This window comes from Aulostomus chinensis, chromosome 24 (assembly GCF_037954235.1).
Source record: "Aulostomus chinensis isolate RoL2024-O1b breed Wild chromosome 24, RoL_Achi_v1.0, whole genome shotgun sequence".
In the NCBI taxonomy this organism is placed as follows: Eukaryota; Metazoa; Chordata; class Actinopteri; order Syngnathiformes; family Aulostomidae; genus Aulostomus; species Aulostomus chinensis.
Window position 1 is genome coordinate 8,232,952 of NC_141343.1, and position 14,758 is coordinate 8,247,709.

Sequence of the window (14,758 nt, forward strand, 5' to 3'; positions counted from 1 at the left end):
CTCTAAAACAGATACAAACCTAACGCGTATCTGCAAATATCGACATGTCGAACATGAACATCTAAGTACATGTGGATTTATACCAGGTGAAGGGCCGAGGTTGGAATAAACCTGAGAGCAGTCCAGCGAGACAGTGGATGGGAGCTTTTTTCTAGGTATCAAAAGTTAGTTACTCTCAAACACACCCCCTTTAAAAAAAAAAACAACACACACACACACACACACACAAAAAAACAAAAAACAAGCACAAAAAAACCCAACAACATCTGGACCCATTAAAACTGAGAATAAAAAGGTACAATTTGTGATTAAAAAAAAAAAAAAGCACAAAAACTATTTAAAACACAATCAATTAGAATTTTTTTTAAATTAGAAAAGCATTTAAAAAGATGAAAAGAGGCTCCACTCGTTGTCGTGGTTCACCTCAGTGGTTACGGCCTCTCGGGCTAAACTGTCCTCGGCTCCTTCCAGCAGCCTGTGCAGGCCCTGGGGCCCCGGTGAGGACTTGGGGGGGGGCCATCATCTCCAACTCATCCCAGCCAGGTGAAGAAGAGACGCACGGAGTCCAAGGCTCGCTGCTCTGCACCGTCACTTACGCGCCACTTGAGGAAGACTTCGGTGTAAATGACATCCTCTTCAAAGAGGACGTCAAAGATCATCAGGAGCAGCACTGCGGGGACGCAACAACACGGCAGCTTTTATCATGGACTGATTTAGGGGCTTTGGAGCCAAAACACAAGACTCATCCCACCCTCCAGGGAGGTCAGGAGGTCAACACTCACTTTTTGGGTGATGCATCTCTGCCATCAGCTGCTGGAGGGCAAAGAGGGCCTGAAGTTGCTTGACTCCATCGGTCAGAAACCTCTTGAGAAGCTTGACTCTCTTCGTCAGCCGTCCTGCATCCAGACACTTGCGGTGCTCGCCTGAAACTAGCAGATAAACCGGTGGAAAACTTCAATAAGAATTCAATTCAAGGTCAGCAGGGTCACGACACAGAGCCGAATAAGAGGACCGTAAAAAACAAACAAACAAACAGATGAGTCCCACGTACCGACGACGGCAGACCTGCACACAGACATCACCAAAGCCCTGAGGAACTCCACAGAAGCGGTCTGGCTTTCATCCAGGTTGGCCTGAAAAAGAGAGGAGGACAATCCAGGTTCACCATGATTGACCAACAGACCGATGTGGTCCCATCACCCCACAGACAGAAAACACACACCTGCACCCAGTCCCAGATTTGCTTGTTGCAGGCCTCGTCCCGCAGCAGCCTGTCCAGATGCTGCCTAATGTCATTGGTGGTGAGGCTCTGAAAGATTATTTAAAAAATCGGTTAAAAAAACGCTCTTCGGCAACTCGCCGATCCAACAAACCAAGTCACCAACACAAGAAATCTGAGCATGAAGCCCAGACAGCCTGCTGACCTGCTTCCTGACACACTTGGTCAGGTCCCTGGATGAAGCAGCAGGGGACAGGTGGCCACGTCCACGCTTGACTGGAGGGAAAGAGAAAAAACAATGAGTGATTGAAGTTCAGTTCCGATCATGTGAGAGAGGCTTTAGCTGAAAGTTCCTACCTGTGACGTCGGCGCTACGACGCACGTCCCTCCAGTTGGACTCTCGGCGGGAGGGTCGCCAGCGGCCCCACGTGTCCCCTCGGCTCCTTGATTGGTCCCCAGCAGCAGGCTAGCAAAACAACATGAGATTTCAAGTTCAGTCACCAAGACTTCCGCCAGGACGGGCGGTGAAAATGACTGGGACTTTACCGTTGGGATGCTACGTGTGGCGTCCTCTCTCTTTTGAGGCTCCTGCCTCTCATCATGAGGTGGGCTGCACCACCGATTTCCATTTTGCCCCATGGCTCCTCCACGTCTGCCTCCGCTCTGCTGCTGCTGGGTCTTGGAGCGGTCCGTCAAGTTCTGTCTCTCCTGCTCCTGGTGGATTGGACCAGTTGTCTTTGGCCCCTGGACCTCTTGAGGGGGAGTCAAGTTCACCTGCAGCACAGAGGAGGAGCAGGTTATTCACAATGTCATATCTGTCCAGGCAGCCATGTTTGTTTTTCCTTTAATTTGTCATCCGTTAATATTTACTGCTAAATGGGTCAGCATCAACTTTTCTAGGGTGCACAACACCTCACTTGAATTATTAGAACAAACAAGAGCTGATCTACTGAGAGATGATCCCTTGATAATGATTCTTCTGGTTGTTTGGAGCTTCAGGAAACTAAGCCTTCATCATCACATCTCAACTTTTACCACACAATTTAAATTAACAGGATTCTCAAGAACCACAGCATCAATGCAGACGTTCACTTTCCTCAATGTTCTGCTGCTAATCTTCACAATTTACTCTCCAGGTCAAAGCACAGGAAAAACAAAAAACAAAGCGGTTCAAACATGGAGTGGTGTATTTTGTTATAAGCTATTTAACAGGTGGCGTGTGTTCCGGGAGTTAGATTAGCGCAGGTAAACAATTGTTCACATGGGTTAGATTAGCGCGGGTAAACACAAATGTTCACAGAGGTAAGATTAGCGCAGGTAAACACAAATGTTCACATAGGTAAGATTAGCGCGGGTAAACAATTTTTGGCATAGGTTAGCTTAGCACAGGTTAACATAATTGTTCGCATAGGTTAGCTTAGCACAGGTTAACATAATTGTTCGCATAGCTTAGTTTAGCACAGGTTAACGCAATTGTTCGCATAGGTTAGCTTAGCACAGGTTAACATAATTGTTCGCATTGCTTAGTTTAGCACAGGTTAACGCAATTGTTCACATAGGTTAGCTTCGTGCAAGTTAACATAATTGTTCACACAGGTTATTTTAGCGCAGGTTAACATCATTGTTCACACAGGTTATTTTAGCGCAGGTTAACATCATTGTTCACAAAGGTTAGATCAGCAGGAGTTATCATAACTTTAACTGACTAATAAGTATATTTTCCCCCCGAAACAATGCAGCGTTTTCCTCCACCTTCATTACATTGACAATTCTTGAACTATAACTTGCTAGCAGTCCCATGGCTAAAGGTTGTTCGAATTGTTGCGTTCACCTTCAAAGGTACAAGCTCCTACATTTGCGGTCTACTCACCTGGACGCACTCTCCCGCCTTGTATCGGAACAAGGACACGTTCTGGTTGGTCTTCAGACGGAAATCAGTGCAGGAAAAAGCCATTAATGGTCCAAAATTCAGTGCAAAACGGTGCTGAGTACAGAATTTGGTAGTCACTGCCGCCAACAACGGCCGACTGAGGAATGCTGCGTCACTTCCAGCTCTTATACTCCCGATTTCGAACACAGGCGCATCAAAGGAATGATGAGAATTTCCACATTTGAATGATACCGGCTGAGTGGGCGGGGCTTAACATCGGAGAGGCTCAGATTCTGAACAGCACCATCTGCTGGACGACTTTAAAACGTGCAACTTCAAACTCTGGACTCAACTCTATGTGTGGGAGATTTGAGCGCGTCCCCAAGTCGAATGTTTACGTTTATATCCTCGTTTTATTGTTTGATAAGACTTACTCTACACACTGAATTTAATAGAATAACCTCCTAAAGTGAGTATATGAAACAATACAGCTAAATGAATACAAATTGATACAATCATCAGAGAACGGCTCATTCAGTGTTGATGTGGGTTTTCCACACCTTCAGGAACATTTTTTTTTTAATCACAAAAAAAAAATTCACTGAAACGTCTGTTTATACAAGAGAATAAACCTAGAAACCTGGTCTCTTGCTGCCCTCTACTGGCAAGATACCCCAGAGGAAGAAAACATCAGAAATATTTGATCAGATTTTGTTTGCTTTGACATTATTGAGATTTATTGAACATCAATCAAAATTACTGGTTTCAACCGGATCCCTATTCCAAATCCACCTTTTTCTTCTCCCTCTGATGGCACTGATTTATTTTTTCCAATTTATTTAGATTTTGACATGAAATTTAGAGCCAAAAGAAAACTTGTCTGACTTAAAATAAAATCCTCTTTTGAGTTGAGAACCTGTAGCGTTGCTCCTCTGTCCGGCTGGTGAAACTTTGATTACTTTTTTGAAAACATAGAACTTGAAGAGAACAATGACAGCAAGGACCCAAACTCACAATATCATCCCAAAAGATCAAAAAGTTAACAGAAATGTATATTTAAAAAAAAATCAGGTTAACTGTTTACATTATTTTTTTAATGAACTCAATCACTAAGTTCATGTGAACAACAGTTGGATGAGACGCATCGAAGGAAAACAATGGAGCTAAATAAAGTTGCAATTGTTTGGAGGTATGTAAAAAAATACACATATGTATAGCACATATCGACACATCTACAGCTGACACACACATGTATAGCATAGATAGACAGACAGATAGACAGACATATAAACAGATAGACAGACAGATAGATAGATAGATAGATAGACAGACAGATAGACAGACAGATAGACAGACAGATAGATAGATAGAACTTCACTGATCCCACAATGGGGAAATTTGAGTTCCCACAGCTCAGTTCGAATAAAGAAAGAAACAGAAATTAAAAGATATCAAAGAAAGAGAAGAACATTCGATATAAAGTTACATTGAACAAAACACTACAAGACCCCAAAATATACACGGTTTGAAATTATGGGTGGAGGGTTGTTGGTATTTTAACAAATAATAAATAAAGACGTGTGTGTCAGCTGTAGATGTGTGTATATGTGCTATACATGTGTGTGTCAGCTGTAGATGTGTGTATATGTGCTATACATGTGTGTGTCAGCTGTAGATGTGTGTATATGTGCTATACATGTGTGTGTCGGCTGTAGATGTGTGTATATGTGCTATACATGTGTGTGTCAGCTGTAGATGTATGTATAGGTGCTATACATGTGATGTGTGCGTTAGCTGTAGATGTATGTATATGTGCTATACATGTGTGTGTCAGCTGTAGATGTATGTATAGGTGCTATACATGTGATGTGTGTGTCAGCTGTAGATGTATGTATATGTGCTATACATGTGATGTGTGCGTTAGCTGTAGATGTATATGTGCTATACATGTGATGTGTGCGTTAGCTGTAGATGTATGTATATGTGCTATACATGTGATGTGTGCGTTAGCTGTAGATGTATGTATATGTGCTATACATGTGATGTGTGCGTTAGCTGTAGATGTATGTATATGTGCTATACATGTGATGTGTGCGTTAGCTGTAGATGTATGTATATGTGCTATACATGTGATGTGTGCGTTAGCTATACATGTGTGTGTCAGCTGTAGATGTATGTATAGGTGCTATACATGTGATGTGTGTGTCAGCTGTAGATGTATGTATATGTGCTATACATGTGATGTGTGCGTTAGCTGTAGATGTATATGTGCTATACATGTGATGTGTGCGTTAGCTGTAGATGTATGTATATGTGCTATACATGTGATGTGTGCGTTAGCTGTAGATGTATGTATATGTGCTATACATGTGATGTGTGCGTTAGCTGTAGATGTATGTATATGTGCTATACATGTGTGTGTCAGCTGTAGATGTGTGTATATGTGCTATACATGTGATGTGTGCGTTAGCTGTAGATGTATGTATATGTGCTATACATGTGATGTGTGCGTTAGCTGTAGATGTATGTATATGTGCTATACATGTGATGTGTGCGTTAGCTGTAGATGTATGTATATGTGCTATACATGTGATGTGTGCGTCAGCTGTAGATGTGTGTATATGTGCTATACATGTGTGCGTTAGCCGTAGATGTGTATGTGCTGTACATGTGTGTGTCAGCTGTAGATGTGTATGTGCTGTACATGTGTGTGTCAGCTGTAGATGTGTGTGTGTGCTATGCATGTGTGCGTCAGCTGTAGATGTGTGTGTATGTGCTGTACATGTGTGTGCGTCAGCTGTAGATGTGTGTATGTGCTATACATGTGTGTGCGTCAGCTGTAGATGTGTGTGTGTGTGTGCTATACATGTGTGTGTGTCAGCTGTAGATGTGTGTATGTGCTATACATGTGTGTGCGTCAGCTGTAGATGTGTATGTGCTGTACATATATATGCGTCAGCTGTACATGTGTGTCAGCTGTACATGTGTGTGTATGTGCTATACACATGTGTGCGTCAGCTGTAGATGTGTATGTGCTATGCATGTGTGCGTCAGCTGTAGATGTGTGTATATGTGCTACACGTGTGTGTCAGCTGTAGATGTATGTATATGTGCTATACATGTGTGCGTTAGCTGTAGATGTGTGTGTATGTGCTGTACGTGTGCGTCAGCTGTAGATGTGTGTGTGTGTGTGTGCTATGCATGTGTGCGTCAGCTGTAGATGTGTGTGTGTGTGTGCGCTATGCATGTGTGCGTCAGCTGTAGATGTGTGTGTGTGCTATGTATGTGTGCGTCAGCTGTAGATGTGTGTGTATGTGCTATGCATGTGTGCGTCAGCTGTAGATGTGTATGTGCTATGCATGTGTGCGTCAGCTGTAGATGTGTGTATATGTGCTACACGTGTGTGTCAGCTGTAGATGTATGTATATGTGCTATACATGTGTGCGTCAGCTGTAGATGTGTGTGTGCTATGTATGTGTGCGTCAGCTGTAGATGTGTGTGTATGTGCTATACACATGTGTGCGTCAGCTGTAGATGTGTGTGTGCTATGTATGTGTGCGTCAGCTGTAGATGTGTGTGTATGTGCTATACACATGTGTGCGTCAGCTGTAGATGTGTATGTGCTATGCATGTGTGCGTCAGCTGTAGATGTGTGTATATGTGCTACACGTGTGTGTCAGCTGTAGATGTATGTATATGTGCTATACATGTGTGCGTCAGCTGTAGATGTGTGTGCTATGTATGTGTGCGTCAGCTGTAGATGTGTGTGTATGTGCTATACACATGTGTGCGTCAGCTGTAGATGTGTGTGTGCTATGTATGTGTGCGTCAGCTGTAGATGTGTGTGTATGTGCTATACACATGTGTGCGTCAGCTGTAGATGTGTATGTGCTATGCATGTGTGCGTCAGCTGTAGATGTGTGTATATGTGCTACACGTGTGTGTCAGCTGTAGATGTATGTATATGTGCTATACATGTGTGCGTCAGCTGTAGATGTGTGTGTATGTGCTATACACGTGTACGTCAGCTGTAGATGTGTATGTGCTGTACATGTATATGCGTCAGCTGTCGATGTGTGTGTATGTGCTACACGTGTGCCTCAGCTGTAGATGTGTATGTGCTATACACGTGTACGTCAGCTGTAGATGTGTGTGTGCTATGCATGTGTGCGTCAGCTGTAGATGTGTATGTGCTATACATATGTGTGCGTCAGCTGTAGATGTGCGTGTGTGCTATACATGTGTGTGCATCAGCTGTAGATGTGTGTGTGTGTGCTATACATGTGTGTGCGTCAGCTGTAGATGTGTGTGTGTGCCATGCATGTGTGCGTCAGCTGTAGGTGTGTGTGTGCTATACACGTGTACGTCAGCTGTAGATGTGTGTGTGTGCTATGCATGTGTGCGTCAGCTGTAGATGTGTGTGTATGTGCTATACATGTGTACGTCAGCTGTAGATGTGCGTGTGTGCTATACATGTGTGTGCATCAGCTGTAGATGTGTGTATGTGCTATACATGTGTGCGTCAGCTGTAGATGTGCGTGTGTGCTATACATGTGTGTGCATCAGCTGTAGATGTGTGTATGTGCTATACATGTGTGCGTCAGCTGTAGATGTGTGTGTGCTATACACGTGTACATCAGCTGTAGATGTGTGTATGTGCTGTACATATGTATGCGTCAGCTGTCGATGTGTGTGTATGTGCTCTTCATGTGTGCGTCAGCTGTAGATGTGTGTGTATGTGCTGTACATATATGTGCGTCAGCTGTAGATGTGTGTGTATGTGCTATACACGTGTACGTCAGCTGTAGATGTGTGTATGTGCTGTACATATGTATGCGTCAGCTGTAGATGTGTATGTGCTGTAGATATGTGTGTCAGCTGTCGATGTGTGTATATGTGCTGTACATATGTGTGCGTTAACTGTAGATGTGTGTGTATGTGCAATACATGTGTGCATCAGCTGTAGATGTGTGTGTGTATGTGCTCTACATGTGTGTGCGTCAGCTGTAGATGTGTGTAAGTGTGCTATACATGTGTGCGTCAGCTGTAGATGTGTGTAAGTGTGCTATACATGTGTGCGTCAGCTGTAGATGTAAGTGTGCAATACATGTGCCTCAGCTGTAGATGTGTGTGTGTATGTGCTCTACATGTGTGTGCGTCAGCTGTAGATGTGTGTAAGTGTGCTATACATGTGTGTGTCAGCTGTAGATTTGTATGTATATGTACTATAAATATGTGCGTGGGGGGGTGCACTGTGTGTGTGTAAAGTGATGGGGGGGGGGGGCGGAGGAGGTAAAATGTCCGAGTGACTCTTCGCGTCATGAAGCGTGGCAGAGTCTCCCTGCTGCTGGGATGAACGACCTGTGAAAGCGCTCCTTCCTGCTGCGAGGATGTCTGAGACTGAAGGAGCTGCTCATGCAAGGTCGATAAATATTCTCTACGTCCCCCAAATATCAAACATGAATGTGAAAATGTTCCATTCTGGATCCAAAAGTTACGTGTCAATGTTGAATCGTAATCTCAATTTTTAAATCGAAGCATTGAGTCAAAAAGTTGAAATTTCAAAATGTAAAGTCTAAATTGTGGCTAATGATCTGCGGTGTGTTCAGGGTCTCATTTTCTTAGACTGGATTTAATCTTAATTAGTGCTGCTAATGTGTTGCTCTGCCGAGCAAACATAATAGGGTCTTCGCCTGAAGTACCTTCAGGCTCAGGCCCTAAATATCAAGTAGTGGGGCTGCACGGTGGTCCACACTGTGGCCTCACAGCAAGAAGGTTCCAGGTTCGAGTCCCGGCTCCAGCACAGGATCTTTCTGTGTGGAGTCTCCATGTTCTCCCTGTTCCTGTGTGGGTTCTCTCTGGTACTCCAGCTTACTCCCACAGTCCAAAGACATCGAGAGGGGACGAGGCTGCTGGGATAGGCCACACACACACACACACACACACACGCATCCCTTAACAGGATAAGCAGAAGAAAATGGATGGATGGATGGATGTAGTAGTGGTATTGAGAATGAGTTAATGAAGTAGCAAATTAACTGAAACAAAATGTATCTCTTGGTTTACATGAGCTGAACCCTTCTATCATTTATACCAGGGACTTTATGAGCTGTGTGACTTAAATGTACCCAGAATATATTGAGGACTTTCTCAATGTTGGGCTGAAGGACCAAAGCAAACACACGTTACGCTTTAAAATGCAAAACAGCACTCAAATCCCACGTTCCCTCCATTAAATATGATTTCATAGTTGAATAGCAACGAACATTCAATGTTTCGGATGCAACAACTGTTTAAAAAACAACGACAAACACACAAATTCAAAGCAAAGTTCTTAGCTGGCATTGCTACTTTACAAAGAACAAACTCAAGTTTTTTTAAATTTACAACATCCTGGAGCATCGTCATCATCGGCACGTGTGACTCCACGCGCATTTGTACATTGTCTGTTTCAAAATTGCTTTGAAGAAAATGCAGTTTTGTCTCGGCTTTATTTTCTTTAAAAAAAATAAAACAAAAACAAAGCGGTGTTTGGGAGAGAAAAAAAAAGAAAGTTACCCTCAGCCGTTGAATGTCAACTCGAACTGCTAACTGCTGCTTGACCAAATTACATAAATAATAATAATAATAATAATACTAATAATGGGGAAGTACAGGGATAATTATGGCTCGGACTCACATCTTTACCTCACAAAATAAAGCATAAAAAGCGATTTACATTCTATTTATAACTGCTTCAAATTTGTTTCATTAATACTCTTTAGCCTAGCCTTGTTTAGCTTAGCCTTTAGCATATTTAGCCTTTTTTCACTTTTGTTTTTTTTGTATGATTTGTATCAGGGGGCCATTTTTTTTCTCAGCTGTCCTCACTTTCGGCATATTTTTAGTGTTTCATCATCCCTAAAAATATGAAGAATTATTTTGAATGTGATCCAAACTACAGCAGTCTCCGGTGTTACGGCATCTTTGACTAAATGTACCCAACATTCACGGGGGACGTCGGCGATCGCCACCCCTCCGACTGCTTCTCCGCTGAACACATCTCGCAGGAACTCAATCTCGCCGTACTTCTGCCATTCCGAAAGTCTTCTCCCCCCGTCAGACGTGACTTTCCTGTGACCTCTCAAACGGATGAGGGAAGTGCAAACACATTCAAAGCGTATCCCGTCATCGTTTTACACTTCAAAGCTTGCTCGAATTACCAGTGACAGTCAATCGCGACTCATCTTCCTTTTATTTCACACGGCCTCGCCGCCGTCTCACGGTTCGCCATCGTTAAAAAAAAAAAAAAAAAATCCTGCCGCTTATCTGCATCATTTAAGGTCTGATTTTTGTGTGTGTGTGTGTGTATTATTTAACCTCGCAGGTAATTAGTGCTTGTTTCAAGTTTGCAGAGTATCTTGGGAAGCGTAATAACAACGTAATGTTTGAGTAGCAATACCAGAAACTTCTGGGGAAGATGCTATTTTTCAATGCATTATGCATGACCTGTGGAAACGTGCAATTATTTGAAAACCTGTGCATAAGCAGGGCAATTATCATTTTTCCATCCGACGCCGAGGTGTTGCACTGCAGATATTGTCTGTAAATCAAGTCCTATCCGATGTAATCACAGGGGCTTTTTGTAGAAGCATCATCAACAACAACAACAACAACAAAAAACTTTATTACCTCCACTTGAAGGACATGCTGATGCTAACTTTGAATGATCACCCATCTGGAGGCGAATCGCTTTAAATCTCACAGATAAACATAGCTGCTGCTCTCCTTTCCTCAGCGTGACCACCCAGGTAGCCATGCATTCTCTTTAGCTGGACCGAGACATAGATTTCAAGGTGGTGACGACACACGCCAGCTCTAAATCACTCTAATTGGCTTCCCCGCCTTTGCCTGAAATAAGGCGGGAGCTGATACCATAGCTGCCCGAGCGCCATGGCGACAGCTGTCTCCCCCGTAATGCAGGTTGTTATCCTGATGCCATCCACCGAATTATGCGGTGGGATATGGCGGGAGGCGCGCATCGATCACAATCACGTCACTGTGTTTTCTTTGCAACATCTGCTCCCTTGTGTCTGGCTATCGCCTCGTTAAAAGGGCAATGACGGAGCTGGCACCGTTGAGGGGGACATTACATTTGGGAGGCATGAAACGGATCAGAAAAACAATGCCGGGGTACGTTTGCGGACAACTTCTCGTGCAAAAAAAAAAAAAAAGTCAAATTAAATGATTAATCACGCAGGATGACGCGCAATTGGGCTCGTTACAGCACATTTGGACACCGCGGGACGCTCATAGAATCACAGCTCTGTTGATTCATGAGGGAATGGAGTTAATCAAGAGTTGTCTGGCAGTCGCTCCAATGCAATTTTTTTGTTGTTGTTGCTATTTTTGCTCATTTAATTTAGTATAGCTGCGTTATATTGAAGAATCCCAGAAAGAAGAGCAAATTACAGTTCGAGAAAGTGAGATTAAAAAGCTAAGGAGGAGTTATGAAAGTGTTTCACCGCAGAGAAAACAAAACTCAGCGTTGGAGAATATAAAATAAATGCAACTCAACCTGGCAATGAAAGTTACTGTAGTAGTGAGTGTAGTTTTATGAGGTAATTTACATATTCATGCTTCCGATGTTTTACGTTCTTACACTTGAAGATAAGCATAATAATATTGATGTATACACACAGTCATTTTCCATTAATAAAAGATTTGTACACACGCTTTTATGCTGTCTCTGCAGGGTAAAGTAATAGTCGCCATCACTCTTGATTGTGATAATTTAACCAGTGCAGCACAAATTTTAAAAACGCCCACGTCAACTTTTTACTCTCTGATTCATTTTAAACACCTTTTCTTGAAGTCATACAAATCGGTGTGTGAGAGGTAAAACAACACTCCAATCAACACTTGTCGCAGGAAATCATACATTGAGTAGAATGTGTACTTGTACTTTGAGTTGTACTGAAATGAATCTGAAAAAAAAAAAAAAAACGAGGTTGTACATCCTCCAGCTCTTCCTGTCACAGAGTTAAGAGGATTTTTGAACATCTTTTTGGTGAAATGCCAGAAGTAAACTCACTGGTTCACACTGGCATCATATATGTGAACATTTTTGTTCTACAGAATAAAATATACATCAGTAAACTCTTGGCAATTCCCAAGTTGTTGTTTTTTTAAATGGCGGTTGCTAACAAGCGTCAAAACAAGACGACCAACATCATCACGCTGAAAACAGAGGAAAGGTTAAGCTAGTAGCGACGACGCTGACGTCATGCGTTGGCGGTATAATATTAGCCTCTGAGTGCTAACAGTTGCATTTATGCTTTAAAGACGAAAACTTGAAATTCTTGTGGTTCACCATTTATGCTCAAAATTAATGCTCAAAAATATGATGTAAAATTTGTGTCGGCTTTTGGACGAGGAGATAAAAAAGGTCCCCTCGATGCTAACTGATGATGCTAACTTAAAGCTTGGCTCGGAAATTAGCTCACCGGTTCACACTGGCATCATACTGTATATGTCAACATTTTGTTCAACAGAAGAAAAAACACGTCAGTACACACTTGACTTGAGAATTCTCAAGTGCTTATGTATTTAAAAAAAAAGGCAGTTGCTAAAAAAAATGGCAAAACAAGACTACAAACATCATCACGCCGAAAGCAGAAGAAACGTTAAGCTAGTCGCGGTGACGCTGACGTCATGCTTTCGTAGCATAATATTAGTCTGATAGTGCCAGCGACTGCATTTATGCTTTAAAAAAAAAAAGTTGATATTCATTTATGTTGGTTTTGAGTTGTTGTTTTTTTGGGGGGAGGGGGGGTGATCAAAAATATTATGCAAAAATTGTTTTGGCTTTCAGTGGACGAAACAAAAAAGTTCCCTCGATGCTAACTGGTGATGCTAATTTACAGCTTGGCTAATCTCTGGAAACAGATTCTGCATAAACATACAGAACCTGTAGTCAAAGGGAAAATGTTGGGACAGGGAACCTTCGGGTTTCCGTTTGAGTCGCTTCAACCAATCACGTTTGAGTGGTCAAGAGTCCACCCGGAGCGCAAAAGAGACAAAACGCTTTGGCCGAAAAGCATGAAAAACATCTGTAGACTGACAATGGAGCAAAATGTTGTCGTGGGTTTAAACTGTTAACTGAGCGTGAGCTGATCATCTTTCAACTCCATGCAAAAGTCTCAAGTTGCCGTACGGATCCTGAACAATGGGCTGCGGAAGGAACGTGAAAGTCCTGGACCAGACGTCCTCCGGCGATGCCGGGAACCTTGAAATACTGGCCCTTGTTCCCAGATGCTAAGACACAGCAAAGGTGTTCTGATACTGCGGCTTGGCTTGAAAAAGGACTCCCAGGTAGCCGGCATGATGGAATCGTGCTAATTATATTCGTCTCAAAAGTTATCAGACCAAATTCATCAAATTTCAGTGGTGAGAGGAGTCATTTCTTAGGGGCTGCCTGATACTCAGGTAGGCTCCCACCCAATTCCGGTTTGCCCTCTGCTTACTTGAATGTGGATGATGACATCACCATGCATCCCTTATGACTGTACAAATGGATGAAACTGTGATCGCAAAACAGGAGTCTGTTCACTGAACCCCTTTTACCCACTGGTTGTTGTTTCTTTGTTTTGTTTACAACCTATAAAGGATCCGATGACGTCGTGTCCGACTCCAGCTTGCCACTCGAGGTTTCTGAGAAAATACGACGTGCGCTCTTCCCTCACTAATCGTATCCCAGTAGTACCATTCACAGTCATTGATAAATGCTCTTCTGTCGATGTGATCAGGGCCTCTTTCATTGTCAGAGGAGTACAACTGGGACCACTTACAGACATCCAGCTGGAAAACACTGCAGCTGGAGCTCCGCTGACCGACCAGACACGTCTCATCAGTCAGAGAAGTGGAATTATCGAAGCAAAGGAATGTCTACTTAAAGATGTCTCATACCGAACAGACGACACACACTCGGCCTCTGGAGAGACAAAGGCACCATAATATCATCTCGCATTGTCCGGAGCGAGACAACGCGGGTTTCGTCCCATAACAAGAAGACAAGTCCTACTGTGAAACAGCTGTTCACAAGGCTTGCAACCAGCGTGCAGTCTGATATTAAAATGTCAATTTAAACAATTTAGACATTTAATATCAGAAAGATGCTCAATTCTAACATTAGACACATGTTTGGGTTTTTTTTGTTTTGTTCTTTTTTGGATAATCTGCAGGTTGAAACGTATCAGTCTGACATCAACACTGAAACCAAACACATCCCAACCATCCAGCGGCTACTTACATTTGACGGAAACTCAAATTTGATTAAAATTCCACACCTCCCAAATGTCTTGTTCTAATGACTTTAAGTCTAGAAAAAGTGGTACTTTGAAAGACTGCTTTGTGACGGATTTCCGGATGGAAAAGCAACTCTGACATAAGCTAGCTAGTCGACTAGCTAGCAGGTCGACATGCGAAGCTATGCTACCAAGCAGCTAAATGTACAACATTTATTGATAGGTGGATGAAAAAAATCAATTGAACTGACCGTCAATTAATGATTGAAGAAATGTTGATGTTCATCATAATTACCTGGACAACACTGCTAATTTTTTGGCCTTCAACCAGTCCAAAACCAAAGAACTAGTTTGATGTTGTCCTTTAATTGTATAAAGACATTT

At 42.7% G+C, this 14,758-nt stretch overlaps 1 protein-coding gene across 1 annotated transcript; it reads right to left on the reverse strand.

Moving 5' to 3' along the window:
* Positions 1-336: 336 nt before the first annotated feature.
* On the reverse strand, positions 337-3,269 carry LOC147238629 (uncharacterized). The gene is made up of 8 exons (XM_086197264.1): positions 3,090-3,269; positions 1,766-1,993; positions 1,577-1,685; positions 1,425-1,495; positions 1,223-1,309; positions 1,052-1,133; positions 783-929; positions 337-670 (listed from the first exon to the last, which is right to left on the reverse strand). Exons 1-8 carry the CDS (start codon positions 3,171-3,173, stop codon positions 531-533), a joined length of 948 nt encoding a protein of 315 aa, XP_086053390.1. The 5' UTR covers positions 3,174-3,269; the 3' UTR covers positions 337-530.
* Between the last annotated feature and the right edge of the window lie 11,489 nt (positions 3,270-14,758).